This window comes from Aquila chrysaetos, chromosome 12, assembly GCF_900496995.4.
Source record: "Aquila chrysaetos chrysaetos chromosome 12, bAquChr1.4, whole genome shotgun sequence".
Lineage (NCBI taxonomy): Eukaryota > Metazoa > Chordata > Aves > Accipitriformes > Accipitridae > Aquila > Aquila chrysaetos.
Genome location: NC_044015.1, coordinates 3,924,946 through 3,948,137, shown reverse-complemented (window position 1 = coordinate 3,948,137; position 23,192 = coordinate 3,924,946). Strand labels below are relative to the sequence as shown.

General features: G+C 46.0%; 1 protein-coding gene across 2 annotated transcripts; it reads left to right on the top strand.

Moving 5' to 3' along the window:
- The first annotated feature begins 1,248 nt into the window (after positions 1-1,248).
- Positions 1,249-23,084, top strand: PIAS4 (protein inhibitor of activated STAT 4). Of its 2 annotated transcripts, XM_041127699.1 has the most exons (12): positions 1,312-1,379; positions 4,553-4,616; positions 4,766-5,201; positions 11,302-11,386; positions 13,144-13,185; positions 13,600-13,690; positions 14,046-14,174; positions 14,262-14,367; positions 17,775-17,848; positions 18,010-18,170; positions 21,644-21,774; positions 22,708-23,084. In XM_041127699.1, exons 3-12 carry the CDS (start codon positions 4,769-4,771, stop codon positions 22,911-22,913), a joined length of 1,458 nt encoding a protein of 485 aa, XP_040983633.1. In that variant the 5' UTR covers positions 1,312-1,379; positions 4,553-4,616; positions 4,766-4,768; the 3' UTR covers positions 22,914-23,084. The 2 variants fall into 2 exon arrangements, with proteins under 2 accessions (XP_029889226.1, XP_040983633.1); XM_030033366.2 differs by lacking the exon at positions 4,553-4,616 and having other exon boundaries at positions 1,249-1,379.
- Positions 23,085-23,192: the final 108 nt, after the last annotated feature.

Sequence of the window (23,192 nt, the reverse complement as noted above, 5' to 3'; positions counted from 1 at the left end):
CTCAGCCTGGAGCTGGAGAGGACGCTGCTGTGCACTTGCTGCTTAGAAATGGAGCAACCAGACCCCAGGGGGAACAGTATCGGGCTTAGGAGAAATAATTTCTACCTACATAGAAGGTATTTTTAATAAGTGATGAGTTATTGGAGGGAACGTCTCCTCCCCAAGCGCCCACGGGGGGCACAAACGCTGCCCTGTGCAGGAGGGCTGGGGGATCTCTGGGATGCCATCGCCACGGAGCAGGTTGGTTTTGGCTGTGAGGTGCCACGTGTGCCTTGGCAGGGAGAGTGTCTGAAGGGGAAGGCATGGCGGGAGGCTCTCGAGGCCCCTGAAGCAGACGCGTGGTGGGGGAGCGGCATCCCTCGCTAGCGGAGGACGTTGGAGGGTCTGGCAGCTCCGAGGTCTGAGATCCAACAGGAAAATCTGAGATTTCCAAGTTCAAGTTCAAGTGGAGGCTGCTGCGGGGTGAGGAGGAGGATGGTTAGGCTGGTGTCCTTTGGGTTTCTGATGAAGGCACAGATCCAAAAGCACTGTTTTCTTGGGTTTTTCTCCAGAACGTTTTCTCTTCAGAAAAGCCTACAACAGCCGCCCGCTCTTCAAAAGCGTTTCCCAGCAAAACCACGTATGATTGGGTCCAGCGCTCCCCGGTTTCAGGACAAAACTGCCCCCAGGCATCGATGCCAAAGACACCCCAGGCCGAAACGAAGCACTCTGGTGTACGGCCAGGAGCCGGGGTGCAGGGGGGGCCCTTCCCCAGCCCTCCCCTCTCCTCCCCAGGGCCCGCAGCCTCCGCCAGGTTCCTCCAGCATGGCCCCAGCGCTGCTCTCCTCAGTGGGGAGGGTGAGCAGGACGCGGCCACGCTCTGGGACCGGTACAAGAAAGCAGGGCCTTGGGACAAGCCCACCGGGCCCCGGGGCTGAACCAGGCCGACACCGGGCATAGAGAGGCCTGGCCTGGTCTGGGCCATCCACCTGCCGCCATTTTGGGGGCACCACTTATCACTCTTGGGGGGGGGGGGGGCTGCGCTGGCACCTGCCCGCTCGTTCTCAAACTCTTGCTCGCTGACGGGGGGGAGTGTGTGTCTCCAGCCCCCGTTCCTGTGGGGTACAGCCCCAGGGTCGCCATTCCCATCTTCCCCCCCCCGGTTGGCGGGGCGCTGTCCCTTTAAGCCATCCGGGAAGGCGGTGCCGGGCGGGGCGGGGTTACTGCGCCTGCGCGGCGAGGCCGCGGCCCGCGGGGAGAAGAGGGCGCGCGGGGATTGGGCAGCTCGCGGCCCTCGCGGCCCCTCCCCCGCTGTAGCTAGGCGTCACGTGACTCGGCGGCGGCTCCCGGCGCGGTGGACGCTGGAGGCCAAGATGGCGGCGGAGCTGGTGGAGGCGAAAGTGAGTGAGCTGTGCCCCCCACCCCACCGGCGCGGCCCGGGTCGGGCCGGGCGAGCTCCCAGTGGGCTGGACCGCGAACGGCACGGCCTCGGCCCTGGCCCCGGCCGTGAGAGCCGGGGGGGCGGCGCCCCGGGACCCCCCTCCTCCCCCCCTTTTTTTTTTTTTACCTCAGGGGCTGCCCCGCCCCGGCCTCCGGGCCTGTCCGTAGCCCCCGCCGGACCCCGGGCCTGGCTCGGCCCGGCTCCCAGCCCCGGGGAGCCGCCCGCCCCTGGGCCTGCCCCTTGGGCCGCCGGGCCGGGCCCCGGCCTCCCCCGCAGTTAATTCCCAGTGATTAATTAGCGCAGGTGTTTCCCCCCCGCCAGCCGCCCGGCGGGGTCCCTTTCCCTGCTCCCCGGGCTCCTCGCCCCGTTCCCCGCGGAACTCCGGGCCGGTCGTGCCCGGTGCCCGGCTTGCTCTCCGCGGCCTGCCCTGGGCTCCCTGACCGGTTTGGGGCCGCGGCCGGTGGGGCGTGGAGCGGAGCTGTCCAGCCGGGCCCGGCGGGCGGAGGGCTCGGGAGACATGGCAGCGGCCCCGGCCTGGCTTTGCCCATCTCGCCGTGGCTGGGGCCGGGGGCGGGAATGGCGGTGGGACGAGCAGTGCCCGGCGCTGGGGGGTATTGGGGCAGAGCCCCCGGCTCTCCGTGGTGGGGAGGCTTGGGGCGGCCTCTGAGGCTCCTCCGCAGTGGGGTGAGGTGAAATGTCTTCCCAACAAACGTGCCCGAAGTTGCGTTGTGCTTCCAAGGTGTCTTATGCATCCTATCGGGCATTCTGGGGGAAAGGGTCCCTGCTCTGCTGTGGGTTTCCCCTTTTCCCGCTGGGTTCCCGTTCACTGGCACCTCTCTGGGAGCCGTGACTTCTCCATGTCCCACGGCTGGTGCGTGGCAGCGCAGAGGACCAGCCGGTGGCACTTGAGTGGGCTTTACCCAACAGCGTCATGGGGAAGCTGGTGCTGAGGGTGCTTACTGAGCAATGCCATCGGGTGGAAAATGTTTAGTGCCTGCAGGATCAGCTCATCAGTGAGGATGTGGCTAGATGGCTGCAAAAATAAGATTTGGAAGAGGCTTGTTTTAGGAGACATTGCACTCTCCCTGCTGTTGGGCCTCTCGGTGTTGTGAGCTGAGCCCAGGACTCTGGGGAGGAGGTGTGCTTCCAAGGTGTTGTGGTTGCCCCCGTAGTGGGTGTTTGACGGGCTCCTTGCCACTCACACGCGAGGCTTCCTTGGGGGGAGGAATAGACCTTAGCGTTAACAATCTCAGGAGTTAATGTGATCTCTCTACTGCTCATACTGTCGTGCAGGTCCAAGCCTCAGTGACAGGTTTTCTTTGTCTGAAGCTTGTTCTTCTGTTACTGCTCAAATCTGGTCATCCTTCTGGATCTTAAATCTTTCTGAATGCAAACTGCAGAAGACTGTCAGTTCAAACTCTGCTTTACGCACCGACAGTCCCAAGTGACTGGTGGTGTAGGAGCAGTGAGTGCAGGAGAATACCTGTCTGCTGTGCTCCTGTGACTTCCCTGGTACTGCGCTGTTGATGTGCGTCACTGCCTTGATGTGTTTATCTTTGCAAGTATGCTGTTTATCCTCAAAGTGCCTCGGAGAGGACAATACGCTCTCCATTTTGTAGTTGAAGAAAACTGAAACGCGGAAATTAGATTTCTCCAAGATCACACAGGTAGTATCTAGTGAAGCAGCAATATGAATCCAGATCTCTTGAATCCTGACTTTTTGGCAATTAAACATCCTTTCTCTCCTCTTTAAAGTTATCTGCCTTTTCCTCTCATCAAAGGTATTTTGGGACACATCATGACTGCCAAAAATTTTAACTACAGTGATGTTTGTGCAGCACCTTTTGGGCTTCCAGATTAAATGACAGATTTCATGAAAAAAGAGAAAATAAATGGTACTTTCTCTATAGTCTAATTCCCACGCGTGCAAAAGTGGCTGTTTAAATGTTTCTGGAGTCAATAGTAGCTTTCTTAATTTAAAATAAATAAATAAATCCATAGCTGTTTTATTCCAGGGAATTACAAGGCTACTATTAACTTCCACAGAAATCTGACTTCTATGCCTTGCATTTTTTTTTTTTTTTTTTCCTAATTTAATCCTCAAACAAGAGTGGAGTATAGATTGGGGAAAAGAGACCTGCTGGATCTCTTCCTCTGTTTTTTTAAACTGTGGGACAGCTGGGGTTTCTTGAGCTCCTGTGTTTTCCACAAACCAGGAAGGATATTGAGTGAATATGTGTGGGTATCTATCAAGTATATTTTCAGGGCAGCTTGAATTTTCAAAAGCATGTACTTGATAAGCTTGTCTTGTGCACTTGTAAGGCTGCTTTGTCATGAGAGAGAACTGAAACATCAATCTGACCAGACTCTAGCTGTAGTTTTAACAGAAATAATTTCTAGTTCTTAGTCTCATGGAAAGTTGCTGTATAGTATAGTATAGTATGGTCTTTGAATCTGCCGACAGTTATGGGCCTTCTGAGTTTCCGCAGCAGCAAGAGAGTAAATTTTTGAAGACGGAGATAGTTTTTTACTGCTTATCAAAACACTGAAATTGATAATACTAGTGCAACAGCAAAGGCAGCTACTGGCTGTGAGCATGGGGGAGTGCTTGGCAAAGCACCCAAATAGAGTTTGGAGGCATTGTTCTCATGGGAACATATTGCTCTCTCTAATAGTCTTTTAATACCTTGCCGTAGTCTAAAACACATGTTTTTTTTTAAAGATCCTATATACGTAGGAAGGATTCTGGAGGGGTTTTTTTCGCATACAGATAATATACAGCACTGAAATAGAGTATGAAAGAATTGGTGGCCCCGGTTCACTTAAATGTCATCTGCCTTCAAGTTGACTGTAATTTCCTTCCTTTGCCTTATGCTAATACCATTTATATGAAGTTTTTAATGTAGCTCCCTTACCCAAAGGTGCCTGGGAAGTTTGGATGATTTGAGCCTCTGTGCTAAAAGGAGTTAATGTGCTCTTTGACGTGTGGGGCGTGCTGTTTGAGACGTTTTCCTTTGTGGTCACTCCTGCTTCCAGTCGACCTGTCTTGAGGATGCTGAGCATTTATCACAAATGATTTTTGAGTGATTTGATGACTATCCTGTTGTTTCTCTGATTTTGGTGATATTTCAATTGATGATCTCCTCTGTATTTGTGTTGCTCAAACAAGTACCTAAGAAAATGGGATGCTAATCAGGTGAGTAACGGCTGATTTGAACAGAAGGTTTGGTGTCTGTCTTCTAAGGGATATTTTTACTATTTTGGATTCCAGTTATAGAGTATAGTGAGAACTGACACTTTGCCTTTTTATAACTGTAAGAACGTTTTTAATTTTTTATCCCCTAGAACATGGTGATGAGTTTCCGAGTCTCAGATCTTCAGATGTTGCTGGGTTTTGTTGGCAGGAGTAAGAGCGGACTTAAACATGAACTAGTCACCAGAGCATTGCAATTGGTCCAATTTGACTGCAGCCCTGAAGTTTTCAAGAAAATTAAGGAGCTCTATGAGACTCGCTACGCCAAGAAGAGCTCTGAAGTCGCGCAGCCTCAGCCACAGCAGCATCGGTCTCCCGAGGCACTCTCCATACATTCATCGTATGACCGCGGGAGCACCGTTGCTCGGACTTCTATCTCCACTACTAATATTGACTATCCTGCTCTCTATGGGAAATACCTTAACGGACTGGGAAGGTTGCCACCCAAAGTTGCGAAGCCTGAAGTTCGGCTGGTGAAACTTCCCTTCTATACAACCCTGGATGAACTGCTGAAGCCAACAGAATTAGGTGAGTTTTCAATATGCTGGTGCCTGTATGATGGGCTTGGTCTGGGAGAGAAAAGTGGAACAGGTTTAAGTGTCAAAAAGGTGACAGTGTTTTCAAGGATCTGTAATGTCATGTGACAGAGGAGAGATTGATTAATGTGGTGGTGGATGCCCTTCTCTCCCCTTATATTTAAAGTTTAGAGAAGAATATTTATATCTGGGTTTTTTCCATTGCCTTAGAACAGGAATGTGGTCACTTTGAGATGTAATTTGAAAGCCTGTCTTGTTTGGCTGTAGCTTTTATATCCTTCGTTGGAAATGCTGCTGTGTTGCACATTGCAGTCTTTTGCTGTGAATCATAGTCTGTCTTCTATCTTCATAATTTGGCAGTATATTGATGAAAATCTTTCTGTGTTGGTGTTGCACCTGTGCTAAGCAAGTATGCTGGCATATTCTACATTAATTTCAGTGCTTAAAATACCTGACCTAAAGCCTCCTATAGATGAAAGAGGGTGGTACACACATCAAACAGTATTTCTGACTCTTCTTTTGTGCTTGTCACACTTATTTGTGCATGATGCTGTGTATTTTGAGGGGCAACTAGGAAAACTGGATGAAGTGCTTTTTCCCACCCTGGGCCTAGGAGTCTGATTTTTTTTTTATTTTTTTTTTTCCCATTATTTTAATTCTGAGAAACAAATAGTGTTGTCACTTATGTTAAATATAATGTTCTTGTAGCAAAGACAGTATATACAGAGGAGAAATACCATTGTAGTCTGCTGAACTGCAGTGTCTCAAAGTCAATGTGGTAATACCAGGCTTCACTACTAAATGAACCTAGAACTTGGGAAGCTGGTCTGTCTTTGCTGAAAAAACGCTTGATGTGCATGTGGATTGGAGGGGAAAAAAAAGACAGATGAAGATATGATTGTGCAGGTGCAAAAAAAAAAAGGACTAATTCATCAGATTTTATATCTGTAATTTTCATCTTAATTTGGAGGCGTTAAATATGTTAATGCTGTGACCATTTAAACAGTCAAGGGGTGGGTGCCACTGTAAAGCTAAAATATTTTTAAATGCTATTTGGGGCATGGGTTAGTTCAGTCTTAAATGTGGGGCGGCATTTGTTGGTCAGGAACGCAAATGTAGTCTTTTGAAGGAAAAAAATTTTCAAGAGGTGGAAATGTCCAGAGATAGGAGAAGAGCCTGGATATACTTACTGTGATTAACAGATTTTGTTAAAAGTTGACATTAAATCTTCTACATCAGATCAGAACCGAGGTCTCATTAAATTTAGTATCTCACCTCTGTTAGCTGACACCTCCCTCGGGTCAGCTTGTTCCTTAAAGCATATTTAACTAATTTTCCCTTTTGGTGAGAGTGTTTTCCCCTTAACAGTGGGGGATTGGTGGTGAGTAGCTGGGTATGAACAGATGTTCAGTCTTCATTGTCCCAGTCAGCTGTTCAGAAGCTAACAATGTCTTCTAGACACTTGTTTAATTTTCCCAACCTGGTGACCTGCGACTATAATTCCTTCTGCCTCTGCCAATGTGAATAAAGAAGCATTTGTTTCTCTGTAAAACTGGGGTTATTTCAACACTGCATGGATATCGGCTGCTCCCCATTGCCACCTGGAACAGCCGGGTGCTGGAATAACTTTGACGTTATAAGTTACACTTGCATGGAGCTCTGCTTAGTGCGGAAGGATGATAAAACAAAGAGCTCAGAGGAAAATGGAGTGGTTTTCCATATGGAAGCTGTACCAGTTCATGCTTTGTTGCCCAGATTTCCCATTCTGTGTCTGGACCAAGCATAAGTTCCTTGTCAACCTCAGAAACTTTTAACGTGGAAGTACCTGAAATAGATTTAAGATCTCAGATCCATTTAGAAACACCCAGCTGCTGTTGTAGTACCCCGTTTCCCTAAGCTACAAAAGAGGTATTTTAAGCATATAGCCATGGTGGGAGTAGGGGAAGCTTAATTTATATGTTCCGAACTTCAATTGGAAGCATCTTTATTAATGAAAAAGCTCTCTTGCCTCTTTGAGATGATTGCCTTGAGATCAAAGGTGAGGTGGGCGATGCCTAATTTGGTCTGTAGGCAAGCAGATTCCCTGAAGAGCTATCAAATTACTATTATACTTGTAGACAAAGGTGGCTTCAGCCAAAAGCAGATAAATTAGGTGCATTGCGAACCAGCTAATATCTCATATTTGGTAACTGCACACACAATTTCAGTCAATTTAAGTATTGAATTTAGCATCTGAGTTATCTATGTTAAAACAGCTTCTGCCGCAGCTTTCTGGTTTGGTCTAAGGATGTCAACATGAAAGAATTCTTCTAATTTACTGAAATCACCGCAATTCTCTTGGGTAGATAAGGCTTAAAATTAAGATTGATCAGATACCTTTTAGAGGGAATGAATACTAATGTCTTTCCTGCATTGTATTTTAAGTAGCTAACAAGCAGAGTATTTATGTGAGCTCTGTGGTGTCTGAGCACCTTGCTGATAAGTGTACTTATCCTCTGGCACCTTTTTGGGTAAAACAGTGTGAATATAGTTTTTGACAGTAATGATGTGCTGTAAGGAATTCTGAATTTTTTTTTTTTTTTTGTTCTGAATGTTAGCTGTGACAGCCTGTACTCACTGTAGATACTGAGGCTTCTGGTCTTCTCCTGGAGGCATGCCAAAGGAGATCTTGCGGTGCAGCTGTAGGAGCAGAAGGCCATGTAGGCTGGGAGGTCCTGCCACTGTCAGTGTAAACAGGATTTGTTTGGGTTTTTTCCCTTTGATAATACCTGCCTTGCAGTGGTGGCGTTGCTCTTCTCTCATGTGTAAGTAGTAAAACTGCTGCTCCAGCCCCCTCCTCTGAAGCTGGACTCAGTTGCTGTAAACAGGGCCACTGATTTTGTGGCAAAGGCAACTGCCTTCCCCTGACTGAAGAGCAAACACCACTGCATTGAGTGATCTCCAAGGAATCCTAGCAAAAGCACACGCTCACACTGTTGCTGTATTCACCTAAACAAACTGTGGTATGCGTTAAAATGAGTGCTTCCTCCGCTTACAAAAATAAGATGCCTTAGAGTCAGCTTGCCCCATCTCCCCAGGCACACACGAACACAACTGCTCTTTAGTCTAGTCAGAGTAGTTCCAATAGCCAAGGAGGAAAAAAAAAAAAACCCGGCCTATATATTGTATTGTGCCCTGAGGTGGGCTGTTCTGGAGCAGCTGGGATCTGAATGAGGTCTCACAACAAGCTCCTCAGCCCTACAGAAGCCTCCTGCCAGCAGCTCATCTCGGGCTGATCTGCCTTTGGGTTCTCCAGCCACAGTGATGACAATATGATCTCTCTTTCCTGGGGGTATTTGATGTCTTTAGCAGGTTTGACCAATAAGTATAATAGTGAGGAATGTTATGTTTTAAAAAAAAAAAAACCAAAAACAAATACCAAAACAAAAAAACCCCAAACAAACCCTTGGTGCAGGGAAACCCTAAAACTCTGAAATCAGTGTAGTCCTTATTTTGCATGGCATGGTCTAGCCTGCCAGATAGAGAGCTGCAGATGAGGTTGGCTTCCCAGAATGGGAATCCATTGCAATTACGTTGGGCTAAAGTCTTGAATATGGTTTGCCAAGTTCTTTTGGGTTTTGGAAGTTTTATGTCTTGACTCATTCTGAGGATTGCTGATTGAGCTCAGTCTTAAAAATTGATTTCCTGCTATTGTCAACTGTTAAAATAAATTGATCCCAGCAGCCGTTTTACAAGTCAAGGAGCTGAGTTGTGTGCTAAGGCATCTGTCCTGGAAAAAGGATGAAACTCAGTTATCGTAAAATATTTAGCTTTAAAAAACAGAATTTTTTTTCTGGCTGCTCAGCAGAGAAATTAATAACCGATTAGGTACCCTAAAAGTGTACATCCTGGAGTTTGGGCTTATTTTCCAGCATTAAGATTTTGAAGAAGAATTGGGTCTTTACACAGGTCTGTCTCGGAGAGGTTTTTCTTTCAGTCTTTTGGGGAATGTTCTCTTGCACTTTTCTCCGAAGCACCCAGTTCTGATTGCTGTTGGCGACAAGGTGTGCATGGACACATCCTGAGTCCACATCTTTTTGATTTTTGTTTTCCCTTCAGCTGGTTTTTGTTCAGGTAACTGGAATGCTTTGTGTGACTCTCCAGCAGCTTTCTGTGAGCACAGTTGAGAAGTACCCCTCAAATTCTTGCCTGGAGAAGGGTCTTTCACAGTGAGGAATAAAGAAAGTGGGGAGCATGTGCTGCTGCTTCTCATTTCTCTTACTTCACGCAAAAAGAGGAGAGTTGTTAACCAAGTAGCTGTAGAGAAACGTAGGTACCTGACTAATCTTTTGTTTTCCTGCACCCATGGTTGCACAGTCAAACTGCGTAGCCCATCGGTACCTGGTCCTTCGCAGCTAGGACTGCTGTGCAAACTCACCATCGTATCCCGTTCGTGGTAGCGGTGGTCTTTCAGCCTCAGCCCCGGAGTGGCACTCGCTTCTGGTGTTGTCAGCAATGATGTGGTGTGTTACAGGAGTGAGAAAATGACCTGTTTTGAAATTCAATAGTGTGCTGGTTTTAATGCTAGAATATTTTGCTGAAGAGGTGATAGCAAATTTGTTGGATACTTCACAGGGTTTGACTTCTGTCTCTGATGGCATCCTCCAATGGCGCCAGTCAATGCTGCTGGCAGCCTGCTTTCAGCAGCTAGGCGCTCTTTTTGTAAAAGAAGGACAAGCTGATAAATGCAAAATAAAACATGAACAACTCAGTTTTCCTAATCAGATTTGCTTTGTCTTTGTGTAGCTCAACAATCAGGAGGACAGCATGTCTATAGACAGTTATTCAAGCAACAATATTAAAATTATTTTTTTGTTGTTCTTATCGTTCATCACTTTTTAAAAATAACAGTCCTTATGGAATGCTTTACTTCCCAATGGTTGTTTTGATTAAGAGACATTTGGATGGAAACTGGAATTAAATTAGAAGTCCATAAAGATACCTTGATTTTTATTTTTTTTATTTCTGAAAGCCCTTTTTGCATTTTTAAAGCTGAATTACCAAAGGGAAGTATCCATAGTCAGTGAATCAGACTGTCACCTTGTCTTCCAAGATCTTAGAGCTGCTGAGGTTTTACTCTTCCTTCATCTCATCTTACTCATAGACAGTAAAGCACACTTTCCTACTTCTCAAATTCTGGTATGTTGGCTTTGAATAAACAAGCAGTTGAAGTGATGCAAAGAAAAAATCCTATTCCTGCTAAAAAAGAAAAAAAAAGCTATTTTATCACTTCCTGTTCTTTGTATTTATCCTGTGACTTTCACCAGCTCAGGCCCTCGACTTCAGTTGGCAACGTATACTGACAATAAAATTTAGCGTGTTTGAATTTAATAAAAGGTACTAAGCGGAAGTCATAACATAAGTTTTCCACACCTCAAGCTTCATTTTAACTGTGTTAAATGCATTTGATCTTAAAATTGTGAATGGATAAAAGGCCAATTAATCTGGGTTCTCAGTTAAGTGTGTCTGAAAGTGGAGTGCTGTAACACCCTACCTATAAATGCACCCTCAAGGTCATGTGTTTGTAAGTCATGTTTTCTCTCATGTTTTTTGTGATGCTTTTTTATTATCTAAGCTGATCTTTTTGTTGTTGTTGTTTCCTTTCTTTTCCAGAATCAGTCTGATCAGTCTGGTGGTTTCATGCTTTCATGTCATGCATAGGTCTCTTCTTACGCTTCTTCGAGTTCTAGTCTCCACACTGTGATGCCACTTATGGTTTGTTCTTATATGAACACACAGTTGTTGGCTCATTGATTATTTGAAGGGAGGAAAAATAAAAAAAAAAAAGCAGGTCCAAATCCACTGTGTACTATTAGTGTGCTAACTAGCAAAACAAGCAAGCAATAAATGAGCAAAGCTGTAATCAACAGTAGATTTACCAAAATGCATGATGATTGGAGTTCTTGTGCAGCTGTATGGCAGGAAACAAGACTTAAAAATAAACATAGCTCAGAACATAAAAAAATCACCTTGTGCTTAGCAATGTAAGAAGAGCTAGATATTATCAGTTTGATGTCAGTCTTTTTTTTTTTTTTTTTTTTTTTCCTCTTCAGTTCCACAGAATAATGAGAAGCTTCAGGAAAGTCCATGCATTTTTGCATTAACACCAAGACAAGTGGAGTTGATCAGAAATTCCAGGTATTTCTTGTTGTGTATTAACAGTTCAAGAAAATGTAGCTGTATAATTCCTGTGTGTTCCCTCTCTGTGGAAGCCTTTGTAATCTGCAAGGAAAAAGTTTGTTTGAGAACATTAACAGACAGGCTACTTCTCATGTAAAGCAAATAGCTGGGGGAGGTGGGAGGTGCAATTTTACTCATTTAAGTCCCTAAGTTTCACTTCTGCTCCTCTAATCTTGCTTTTGAATAGTACATTTGGGCAGGAAAAGTGGTATGTAATTGTTGATGACCTAAATTCTCTTGTTGAGCTTGTGTAGTGAATTCATTTGTGGATTTTTCTTTGCATCAAAAGTTCAAAAGCTATACGTGTAATGCTGTTTGCATCTGAAAGAAAGCTTCCTCGTTGTAAAGGATGCTATAGTAACTGCAAAAGAAAACATCTTGCACCAATTAGGATTTACCCTGACCTCTGTCATGATGCAGTTTTTGATTCAAACAATGAAATGCCTAAGAAATGTCAGTGCAGGCAGTAAGGCTTCCTCTTTTGCTGACCTGCTCCCTTGGTCCTTGCTGCCATGAGAGGACAATGATGCAGAAGAGGTCCTCCAAAACCAAGCGCAAAACCTTTAAATATTTCTCTTTATGGTAAAATCATACTGTTATCATAGAGTCGAAGAAAGATGATGTTTCTTGAATATCCAGTGCTTGATTACTGTTGTGATCCCAGTAGGTCAACAGAAGCAGTACAGGGGAAGCTGTCTGAAGACTTAAAGAAAGGAAATGATATACCACGGAAGTCTTTAAGGGTGATAAAAGACTACACATGTTGTAGCTGATTCTTGGTGGTCTTTTCTCCATGTATTCAGATTTGTGAGAAGACATTCAGTATCAGTAACACAGCTTAAATATTTCATAGCAGGGGTTCGGTGAGAGCCTAGAATGATCACTCAGCACAGGTCCATCATCTTCCACTGCTTGTGGGTGGTATCCAGATGTGTCTCCCCCAGATCTAAAACTGCCACATCAGCTCTTGTCTGTCAGCTGAACTGAGGGTCCATCCCTTCCACCCCCAAAATCAAAACATTTTTAGTAAAACACTGAATTGGAATGCAAAACACTTTCAGAGGCAAACCAAGACTAATTTGGGGATCTTACCTAATGCATAAATTAGAGTATGTTTTGTGCCTGTGTATAAAGACTACTAATAAAATGCCCTTGTTCTGGGATATGTTGCTTTCCTGATAGCAGCTGAAATCCTGTTACGAATAGCACTCCTGAAGTTAGCAATATTAACAGTTGTTCTGCTGGTGCCATAATACTTGGTTCCTTGGTTTGCATGAACAGCTTTAGCTGAATAATTGAACAAAGAGAGTCTTGAAAGAATGCTGTCAGGTAGACCTGACCTTAAAACCTAGTTTTTGTGAATGCTTACAAATCATCAAAAGGATGCCAGACAAATTGATATCTTTCACCCAACACCTTTACAGTTTTGAAAACCCAGAGAAAGGCTATAGGATGATGCATTAGGAAAAAAAATAATTACAGGACCACTGATATTTGCAGGGGGAATTGTACAATTTAAATAAAATTCTGTAAAGTAATTCTTTAAGGGTCTATTAAAAAAAAAAAGACCTAAAAGTCCCGAGTCTGGCAAAAGTGACAGCTGATTTTTGGTTGTTCTGGGTTTTTGGTTGTTTTTTTTGTTGTGGTGGTGTTTTTGGTTTTTAGTGTTTTTACATAATTAATCTGAAGTTTCTGTTTCTTCTTTAATTTACTAGGGAGTTGCAACCTGGTGTGAAATCGGTTCAGGTTGTGCTAAGGTATGTCTGAGCATGGGGTTGATTTAACATCAGGTGCACAACAGGGGAGGAGGGAATGCACTACCAAAATATATTAACTTTCAGTGTGGTTTTCATGGCTACAAAGATAACTTTGAGAAGTTGGTTGTTCACATGCCTAATGCAAGCATCTTAAACTCTACTTTCTAACCTCTTCCTACGTGTACTGCTTGAGTTAGTGCTGCAGTAGAAAACAGCAGCGTGTCAGATTTTGCTGCCCAGATGTCAAGCCCGGATCCGATCTGGGAGAGCCGAGTGGAATTGGCTTTGCTTTGGCCAGATGAGGGAGCATGGGTTGGTGTGGTGATGGTTGGCTGCTGGTAGCTGTTGATGTGCAGAGAGCTTTGAACATGCAAACAGCATGGGGATATTGAGAGACGTGTTGTTTCTTTACAGAATCTGTTACACAGACACTAGTTCTCCTCAGGAGGATCAGTACCCTCCGAACATTGCAGTGAAAGTGAATCATAGTTACTGCTCAGTGCCGGTAAGTCAGCTCGGCCAGGAGGTGTGACATTGCAACTTTGGAAGGATTTGTGTGATTTAGAATGAAATTGGTTTCGTGATGAATGCAGACAAGAAGCCAGAGTATAAAAGTGCACTGCTTAGTTTAAAGCTAATTTTCTAATGGATTATCTATGTTGTTAATAAACTGTTCTTGCAAAAAGGCTCGATCCTTTTTACTTTGTGCTTGGTCTGACTGTTCAGCTACCTTCTACCCCCCTCCTTGAAAACTGTGGGTGAGTAGAATTTAGCGAAGCTGATGAATAGATGTACCCATGTAGAAACATCTTGAGTAAAAAAAAAAAAAAAAAAAAAAGTATATAATCTTTCTGCCTTAGGGCTACTATCCATCAAACAAACCTGGAGTGGAACCTAAAAGGCCCTGTCGTCCCATCAACCTCACCCATCTCATGTACTTGTCTGCAGCGACCAATCGCATCACCGTTACCTGGGGGAATTATGGGAAGGTATGTGCCAAAGGAAATTGGACAGAACTGCATAAACGAGTGCAGAAGAGCAGCCTTGCTCATTCTGTCCCTTCCTTCTCTCATTAGAGCTATTCCGTGGGGCTGTACTTAGTGCGGCAGATGACCTCAGCAGAGCTGCTGCAGAGGTTGAAAACCATTGGGATCAAACATCCAGAACTCTGCAAAGCACTTGGTGAGTATGTCTGCTTATGCGGTGGCTCGGGGAGGTCTGCTGTATGCCTGTCAGACTGCAGCATTCCTAACAGCCAGGCTACTAGAAACATGCTTGGAAACAGCTGCCAAGTTTTATACAATTTCTTTCCTCCAGTTGTAAAAAACCAATTTTTAATTGAACAGACTTGCTAAGCTGTATGTCAGTCGTGTGAAATTGCCCCAAATCTGTGTGTAAGTGCAGCACTTCTGCAGCGTGCGTTTCTCATGGGTCTGCAGAAGCTCTGCATCACTTTAGTTGGATTTAGAATTTGTCCCCAGGTCGTATCGTGGTGAGTGCCGCTGAGGGCCAGTGTCGTTCTGACGCGAATGGCTTCATGCCTTCACCTGAGTAATTATGAGCTGACGAACATTACCACAGCACCTCGGCCTTGACCCGCACTATTTCCAAAGGAGATTTCTGGAGCAAGGGATCCTGGTGAAAATGTCCTGCTGCCCTAACGCCCCGTGAATCCTAGGGGCTGGCAGTGGGATTTCACCACCAGCACTTTCATATGCGTTGAGAGCTTCAGAGAAGAGATGATCCCGAGAGATGCTTATCCTAGACCACTCAGGTAAATCATCATGGTATGAGGCAAATGCAAAACATTACTGAAAATGAGGGGAAGTTACCTTTCCAAGGCAGAATCTGACTTGCAGCTCACAAGAGTCTGGAGGATTTCCAGTTATTTAATGTTATTGGGGAGAGCAGTCTCGCTATTTGTTCTGCATGGGAGAACTAACACCGTGGATCGTGATGGTTTTTAAAACACACTATTCAGATTGTGGACAACTCTTACCGAGTATGAGAAACATAATCTTGAAGATAGATGGTAGTTCACAGAGGAGATGATGATTTTGGGCATGTCCAGTCTTCAGATGCCTAAAGCACATTGTGGGACACACTGCTGCTTCAGCCAAACTTCTGATCTTCATGTTAAGTGCAGCATTTCTGCAGCAGATGCTGAATCTGTATCTGTGTGCCACACCAAATAGTGTCCATGGCAGTCTTGATCATATTAGACCGCTCTGACAGCCAGCACTTATCTATTGACATAAGAAATGGAAATTCCCATTTGTTAGACATCCACCACTCTCAGAAGCCCAAGGCACTGGCTGTGCTCCCTTTTTTGCGGTTCACCAGAACCTTAAATGAATTGAGCAGAAGCTGGCTTTTGAGTTGCCCTAAACTGCGTAGGATCCTCACGTTCTTCTCTGGCACTTCTTGAAACCCAGCTCAGCAGTATGTGCTGTTCCCTTTCAAGCAAGCACTTGCAGGATGGACTCTTAATCTGAGTGACAGGCAGAGGTTCTGAAAGCAGGTTTCTTGCCATTTCTACTCAGTAACAAGTGTGTGCCTCCAGTTCTACTGAGTTACACAACTAACAGCTTTGGCTGGACTTCGGGGCAGGGATGAGTTGCATTTGGTGACCTTAAATTTAAGCAAATAGGAACGTTGTCTTCTTTCAGTTCCTTTGGCTTGTTACTGCTTGGAAGTTGTTTGGACATCTGAAACTGGCAAGCACAAGTAGCTTGTAAACTTTGCTTTTGTAGCTCTGGTCTGTTCTGCAAATAATTCCGTATCATGTTCATTGCAATATCCCTCAGTACTCACTAAAGCTACCCTTTGACTTCAGTTGCATCTCGGGGCTGACTCATCTTCCTTTGCTTATGCTTCTGTTGTCTTTAGTATAGGAACATTGTCTGGAAACAGAGATGCTTACATACATGGCTGTGGATCCAAAAGCAGTCTTAAGACAGCTTGATTCTAATCAGGAGGTCCTCGAAAATGCCCATTTCTCCTTCCCATGTATCATAGTAATTGATGCACAGAGAATGGTCTTACAAAGAACTTTACAAAAAATTAAGCTTGGATGAAAAGTCTCCTAATGTGAAGAAAACAACACCAAATCTTGTAATCTCGTGGGAATTTCACATCTGAGAAGTCACTCTCTAATTAGAGCTGTGTGTTGCAAAACTGCATGTAGCCTCATTGTCTGGAGACATCTTGTTATGATCTGAAAAGGTCAAAATAAATGGTTGACTTGCTCCAAAGAAAAATGGTGATGGAAGTGTCAAAGGCCTTTTTAGACAGCAGCATTAGCAGCAGCTACTCTTTAGGAGTTGTGTCGTAGTTTAAAGCTAATTTTGTGTGTTGATTCCGCACCTTGATGCGGGACCTGCACGTGCGGGACCTGCATGTCTGCTGCTCTTTTTGATTTGCCTGCAGCTCCTCTGGGTTTTCCTTTCAGGATGCAGCAGTGGTGGCAGGATTCTCTACCTCCTTTCCTAATGCCTGATTCTTTCCAAATATGTGCTGGATCGCTGCTTGTGACTGTTTTTGCATGGCTGCCTTGCTCTTTGAGCTGTCTGCCCTGGTACCTCTGGGTCTGTTTGTGGTTCCTGTGAAACGGGCTGCTGGAATAAATGAGCTGGCCGGCATATAAGATGAAGAGTTACAGCCCAGTAGCCCTAAGAGGAGGCTTGTTTATTTGATGAGGAAATGATGAGATGTGGTTTCCTGTCAATTTGACTGTATCCCATGTTTGCTCGCTTCTGGGGGGACTTTGTCTGAATTTCAAGGGGCAGGGGGAGGCAGTTAACCCTGTCCTATTGCCACCGATCTCAGAAGGGAATAAAATCCATCGTGCTTATGCTAATGACCAGATAAGCCTAAACTGACTTCGTTCCAGAAGTCTTGCCATGTGCTAGAGCTCTGTCCGTCCGCTCTTTCCCTCCCTGCGGGAAGTCCAGGTATGTGGGTGTCTTAGTCCTCTCCGAAGTGGGACAAAGTTAACTCCCACTTGGCTGCCTTGGTATAATATTAACATGAAAAAGCTGGTCAGCAGTGTCATTTCCTCTGTGTACCCCAGCCGCCCAGCCTGTAGTTTGTAAATAAGAGGTGGAAGGGTCGCTAAGAGAGCATTAACAGCGTAGCTAGCAGATAGCGTGCAGGCGGTTGCCCTCATCCCAACACCTATGTCCATCCCAGCTCCTTCATTTGGTCTTCCTGGAGGAGAGGCAGCATGTGCTGTTTGGCTGGGAGACCTGGGTCGTTGGGAAGGGGGATCTGTAAGAAAAAGTGAGCTTCCTCAGCCAATAAATACTTCAGCTGGCCTGTAGACCATGAACTGTCTCATCATGCGCAAGGTTTTCGGCTAGCCAAGCAGCGTCTCTACTGAGTTCTGCAGGTTGCGCAAGCCTGGTCCAATACCACAGCTTTCTGTCTCCTATGTCCTCTGTCCCTGACTGGCAGAGGTTGTCATCTGTGGGGGAAATGACTCGTGTACAGCCAAGGGCTGTTGGTGAGCTGCTTGACCTGTGCTACACGTTGTTTCCAAGGTTTAAGTTTGCATCTGTTAAATTTTGTGCTTTCTACTCTTACTGCAGTAAAAGAGAAGCTACGCTTGGATCCAGACAGTGAAATTGCCACTACAGGTGTTCGCGTCTCTCTTATCTGTCCGGTAAGCCTTTGCAATGTATTTTAGTCTGTTTTCGTCAAGAAACCCTATTCTACTGTCAGACCACCTTTGCAAACTAACGAACCTTTTTGCTTAGGAGGAGAACTGTCTGGTGATGGCTTGGGTGGGTTTTATTGCTGATCATCTGCTTTTTGGTTCAACAGCTAGTGAAGATGCGGCTGTCTGTCCCGTGCCGGGCGGAGACCTGTGCACATCTGCAGTGCTTTGATGCAGTCTTCTACCTACAGATGAATGAGAAAAAGCCCACATGGATGTGCCCTGTGTGTGACAAACCAGCACCCTATGACCAGCTCATAATTGATGGGTGAGTACCTACACTTCTCTGTCCTCAACCCCTTTCTTTTCTCTGCTGAGTGTGGCATCTTGTCTTTTGGTCTGTGCATCTGATTGAAGTTCACCTCAAAACAAAGTTGGAAGCTTATTCTGCTGGTGCATAATATTCTGACTTAATTGTCTTGGTATGTTAGAGCAAGACTTGACTGTTTGTCTGCCATTCTTAATTTTTGGATTACACTAAAGCGTTTTGAGAATCAAGCGTTTACTGCTTCACTCTTTTCATCAGGCTGATGAACCCGCACAACTAGCCGCCTTGGTTGCCTGATACCATGCTGCATGGAATAAACCACTTTATAAGCACCCGATAAGGTGATTTTTGATAGGAAGCATCTTCTTGTTTTCTTGTTGGTGTGGGGTGCTCATCAGCTCACAAGCAGTTCTTGGCATGCTGTAAATGTGATTGGGGGATCTTCTCTGCCAGCTCTTAAACCAAACATCGTGCAACATATAGCCCCTGCGACAGCTACAAATGTAGTATTTGGAAAGGGAAGGGATGCCTCAGTAGAGACTATTTATGTGTTTTGCATGCCTATAGGGGAAAAAAGCAGCAGGTTCAGATACACTGGAGGGACAGAATTGAAATCCTTTGGATATATTGTCCAGGCTGGATGTTTTGTGGATCCAGCTGGGGCTCCCTGGGCCTCCCACCCTGGTTCCCCTGGGGACACCCAGTGGTGGCTGATCCCTGCTAGCAGGCTGAGCCTGTGCAGCAGGACCTTGGGATGCTCAGGGGGCCCCAGGGGCTCCCTGCTGGGGGTCACCAGCCCCCTTGGTGTGCAAGGGGACACCAGTGTACTTGTCAGGCAAATGGAGTATATGTTGGGAGGGAACCGGCTTTTGGCACAGCACTTTTAGAGTGGATTTGTGAAGGGCAGACCAGAGTTTTGCTCCAGCCATGCATTTGGGTCTGGCTGCTGTCCTGGGGCTGCTGCCTGCCCCGTAGTGGGCTAGAAGGACAGAACCATGCCAGCATCCCCATTCTCAGTGTTCCCAGTGAAGCAGCCCCTGTCTCTTCTGCATGAGGGATGTTTTTTTTCTACTGTCTCATTTTGAATGTGGCATAGCTGAAGTAGTACTGTAAAAGCACAGGAGGGAATTAAAGCAAAGTAAGTTCCAAACAGCATTTGGAAAATGGTGAGGCAAGATATGCATCCCCCGAGCCCTGCCAAGAGTTCTCCAGCCGTGAATTGGGGAAAGGTTGCTTTAGACTTGGCACTCAACTTGTCATCTGGTTTTTAGTCCATATGGGAATGGTGTTTCCCGTATCTCTGGACTAGAGTTAGCTTGTTCTGTCTTTTTACCAAAGAGAAGAGCAGAGCGCTCACCATAAGCTAGGAGAGCTGGAGTGCTACAGTTCAGCAGTACGAGAACACTTTGGAGGTGATGCTCATATGTCTGAGTGAGGTTTGATACTGGAAAGCTTGAAAATGCAGCTGTGTGCCAAGAGGATTACTCTAAAATACAGGAGATCTCCCTCTCCTCGTTGCAGACCTGGCAGACGGAGTCCTATATGCGAACTGCAGAACGAGCTAGGCTGACAGCAGGGGCCACCTGAGGCAAGTCAGAAAGCTGGCGATGATGCTTGTCAGCTCCCAAAATATGGGTTCCAGAGGCTATCTCTAGAGAAGAGCACAATAAATTGCCTGGCTTTTGTCCAAGAGTAAAGGAAGAAACAAGGAGTGAATTAATGCCAACGGTAATCTCCACCCACCCCCCAGAAGAAGCTTTGTTGCCTCAAAATGCAGGGAGCCTTTTTTATGGGCTGGGACCACTGACATCTTTAGTGGTGCTAGCCAAGCTGAGAGCAACCCTGAGGACTGGTGGAGCAAGATGCATGGTTGTTGGCTTCTGGAAAATGATCTCCACCCTCATGGCTTGTATAATTGGCCTCTAATGCAGGTTCCCTCAAAAGGAGGAAGAGTTTAGAGAAATTGTTCAGGTGCATCCAGCTCCCTTGGCACACAAGGCAGTGAAGTGAGCAGACGAGTCTCTGCCTGGGTGGTATATTCCCAGGGCCAGGCTGATAATATTCTGAGCATTGCTGCCTTCATAGGTACTGATTTGATCCAGGAGTTGTGGCTTTTTAGACTGTCTGAAGCAGCCTAGGCATAGATAACCTGTTTGCTTTGTCCTCTGGCCAACACTGACAGGAAAATCCAGTTCCTTCGAGATCTCTAACAAGGCTGCTGAGACTGAAGGGGAAGGTACAAGGGGTTGGACTGTGGAACCTCCACAGGTCAGCACTGCACATGCTCCTCCTGGATGAGGAGGAGGAGGTCATCACTGGTGAAGGCTCAGCAGATTTCTTTGTCCCTGCTCTGCAGTGCTCAAGACTGGGTTTCAGTGCCAGTTCTGTTGGATGAAGGTGGTCTTCAGACCTCCCTGAAAGTAAGCTGGAGGGAACCTGGCAGTCACAGCTGGATGTTGCTAGTCAAAAAAGGGGCGTAGGCTCCTGAGGAGGTAGTTGGTTGGTCAAGTCTAAGATCCTCTGGGCCCTGACAGCTTTTTTGGAATTGCAGCCTTGGTGGTTGCTCTGCTGGATGACAGGAGCGTCTGTGGAAACACCTTTCCTACTTGAGCTGGGAGAAAGCAGAAACTTTCTCCCACTAGAGTGCCACGAATAGTTATCTTGAGCTTGTAAGATCTTTGCTATTAGTTCTCCTTTATACTGAAAGGAAAAGCTCAAATCCAGAAGTCAATAAGGCCTTGCAGAACGGTGGTTCCAATAGCGTATCCAAATAAACATCCCAGGCAAGTGGCAGGGCATAGCAGAATAAAGCAAGTCCCCAGTTCCTGAGGCACCATGAGCCAGAGTCAGGGTCTTGTTCTGGTTAGTGTCTCTGCAATGAGAGATGGCTGACATTGAGGTATCTACACTGGGTCTATTTTCAGTGGTTGAGCATGGGGTTTTTTTCTGTTGCAGGAGGCTGCATATATTGTTTTGGTGGCTGCTATGGAGGCTTTGAGAAACAGAACTAGGAAGGAAGTGAAGTGCTGCTTGTTGGATTGCTTATTTCTTAATGTCATAGGATATTTTGTCTTTTGCTAACGCCCTGGTGTGAATGTGTACCTGCACCAGCCCTGACATAGCTCTAGATGGGGCATCAGATGTCTGTCTGGAAGCAGTACCACAGACCTGGGAAACTGGGTGAAGAGGCAAGACTGTCTTCTAATTGCACATAATTAAAATGTTAGTTCATGGTTTAGGTACGTTGTCAGAAAGGACGGGGATGGCTTGCAATGTCAGAACCTGTGCTTGTTTTATGGAAAATAAGACAAGCCCTTGACTGAAAGGGCTATCTGTTTGGCAGCCTTCTGCTAAAACCAAATTTCTTTTAAATTTAGGGCTGTTTAAGGTGAATATCCAGGTTGATGGCCCATCACTAAATGCATTCTCTGATTGCCTCGAGCTTAATAGATGGCATCTTTTCTCCTGTCCAGGCTCCTGTCAAAGATTCTGACAGAATGTGAAGATGCAGATGAAATAGAGTACCTGGTGGATGGCTCCTGGTGTCCCATCAGAGCTGAGAAAGAGCGGAGCTGCAGCCCTCAGTGTCCAATATTAGTTCTAGGTGAGTATCTCTGGGGCTAAAGACTTCAAATTACTGTAAGAAACATGCACAAATTGCAAAACTAGAGTTTCCCAGCTGCCTTGGGAAAAGCTGTGATACCTTAACGTGAGTTTGGCTCTCGGAGAGCTTCCTCTGGATAGGCCCTTCATTTTCAGCCTCTCCAGAAATGAACAGCATCGCCAGGGTGCATCGCATCCCTGCGGAGGAGGGCCCAGCCCAAATGGGGTTATTCGGCAAAGCTGGGTGGTTGCCAGAATGGCATCGAACGAGTTTGTCAGTACATTCACTTCTGCAACAACCCCTGAAATGTCATTGACAAGACCAGCCTGGAACGGCACTGTACTACTTTTGTGGGAAAAGAGGATTTTGACTGGAAGGGCTGTCTGTTGGGCAGTCCGCACAAGGCCAGGCCCTCTCGCAGTGGTGACGTCTATGGACGGGGTTGGCAGTGTTGTTGCGTAGCTTCTTGCTTTGGCCGAGCCAGTTCCCGGTTCTCAGGCAGGTGCCGTTGGGCACTGTAGCAAGTTCTGACCCCAGAGAGAGCGTCAGGTTTGTGGCATCGGCTCAGTTTTTAGGCAGCTGCTTGAACGGAGTTTGTTTCATGCACCCCTTTGCCTTGTAGACTTGGTAAAGAAATGCTTCCCCATGTCAAGAGGGTGGTCAAACACTGGAGCAGGCTTCCTCGAGAGGTGGTCGATGCCCCAAGCCTGTCAGTGTTTAAGAGGCATTTGGACAATGCCCTTAAGAACATTCTTTAACTTTTGGTCAGCCCTGAAGCGGTCGGGCAGTTGGACTAGATGATCGTTAGGTCCCTTCCGACTGAACTATTCTGTTCCAAGTACCACACAGCCATGAGAGACCAAGAGTATCGTAGCGTCCCTAAACTGGGCATGAAGTGTCTTAATTAGTCCTCTCTTTCCCCACTCCTTTCAGGTTCTTCAGATGTGAACGGGCTGTTGCCCACTCCTAACGGTAACGGTGAGAATGGCAAGGCCACTGCTGACGTTGTGGATTTAACACTGGACAGCTCATCATCGGAGGAAGAGGAGGAAGAAGATGAGGAGGATGACGACGATGATGAGGGACCCCAACCAAAACGACGCTGCTCTTATGAGAAAGGTTTAGTTTCTGCCTGCTGACTGCGGAAGCAGCTCTGAATCTCAGAATGGACAGACTTGAATACTCTGGTGCTTATTAAACTGGAGGAGGGGGAGACTGTCTTCTCCCACCTCATCTCCCTTCCTCCCTGATCTCCTTTGACTTTCCTATTCCAAATTAATCATTAAAACAAGAGAAAAAGAAAAAAAGAGAAAAAAAAAAACAAAAAACACAAAAGAAAAACAAACCATTGAGCTGCTTCTTGGTTGGAAGACGACCCCACTCAAAGCCTGACCCTGAACTGGAGCCTGAAGTAAGGA

Coding starts and splice junctions, on each gene's coding strand:
- PIAS4 (XM_030033366.2), top strand. CDS start 1,353: ATGGCGGCGGAGCTGGTGGAGGCGAAA. Junction 18,171..21,643: donor GACCAGCTCATAATTGATGG/GTGAGTACCTAC, acceptor TCTCCTGTCCAG/GCTCCTGTCAAAGATTCTGA. Junction 21,775..22,707: donor GTGTCCAATATTAGTTCTAG/GTGAGTATCTCT, acceptor CACTCCTTTCAG/GTTCTTCAGATGTGAACGGG.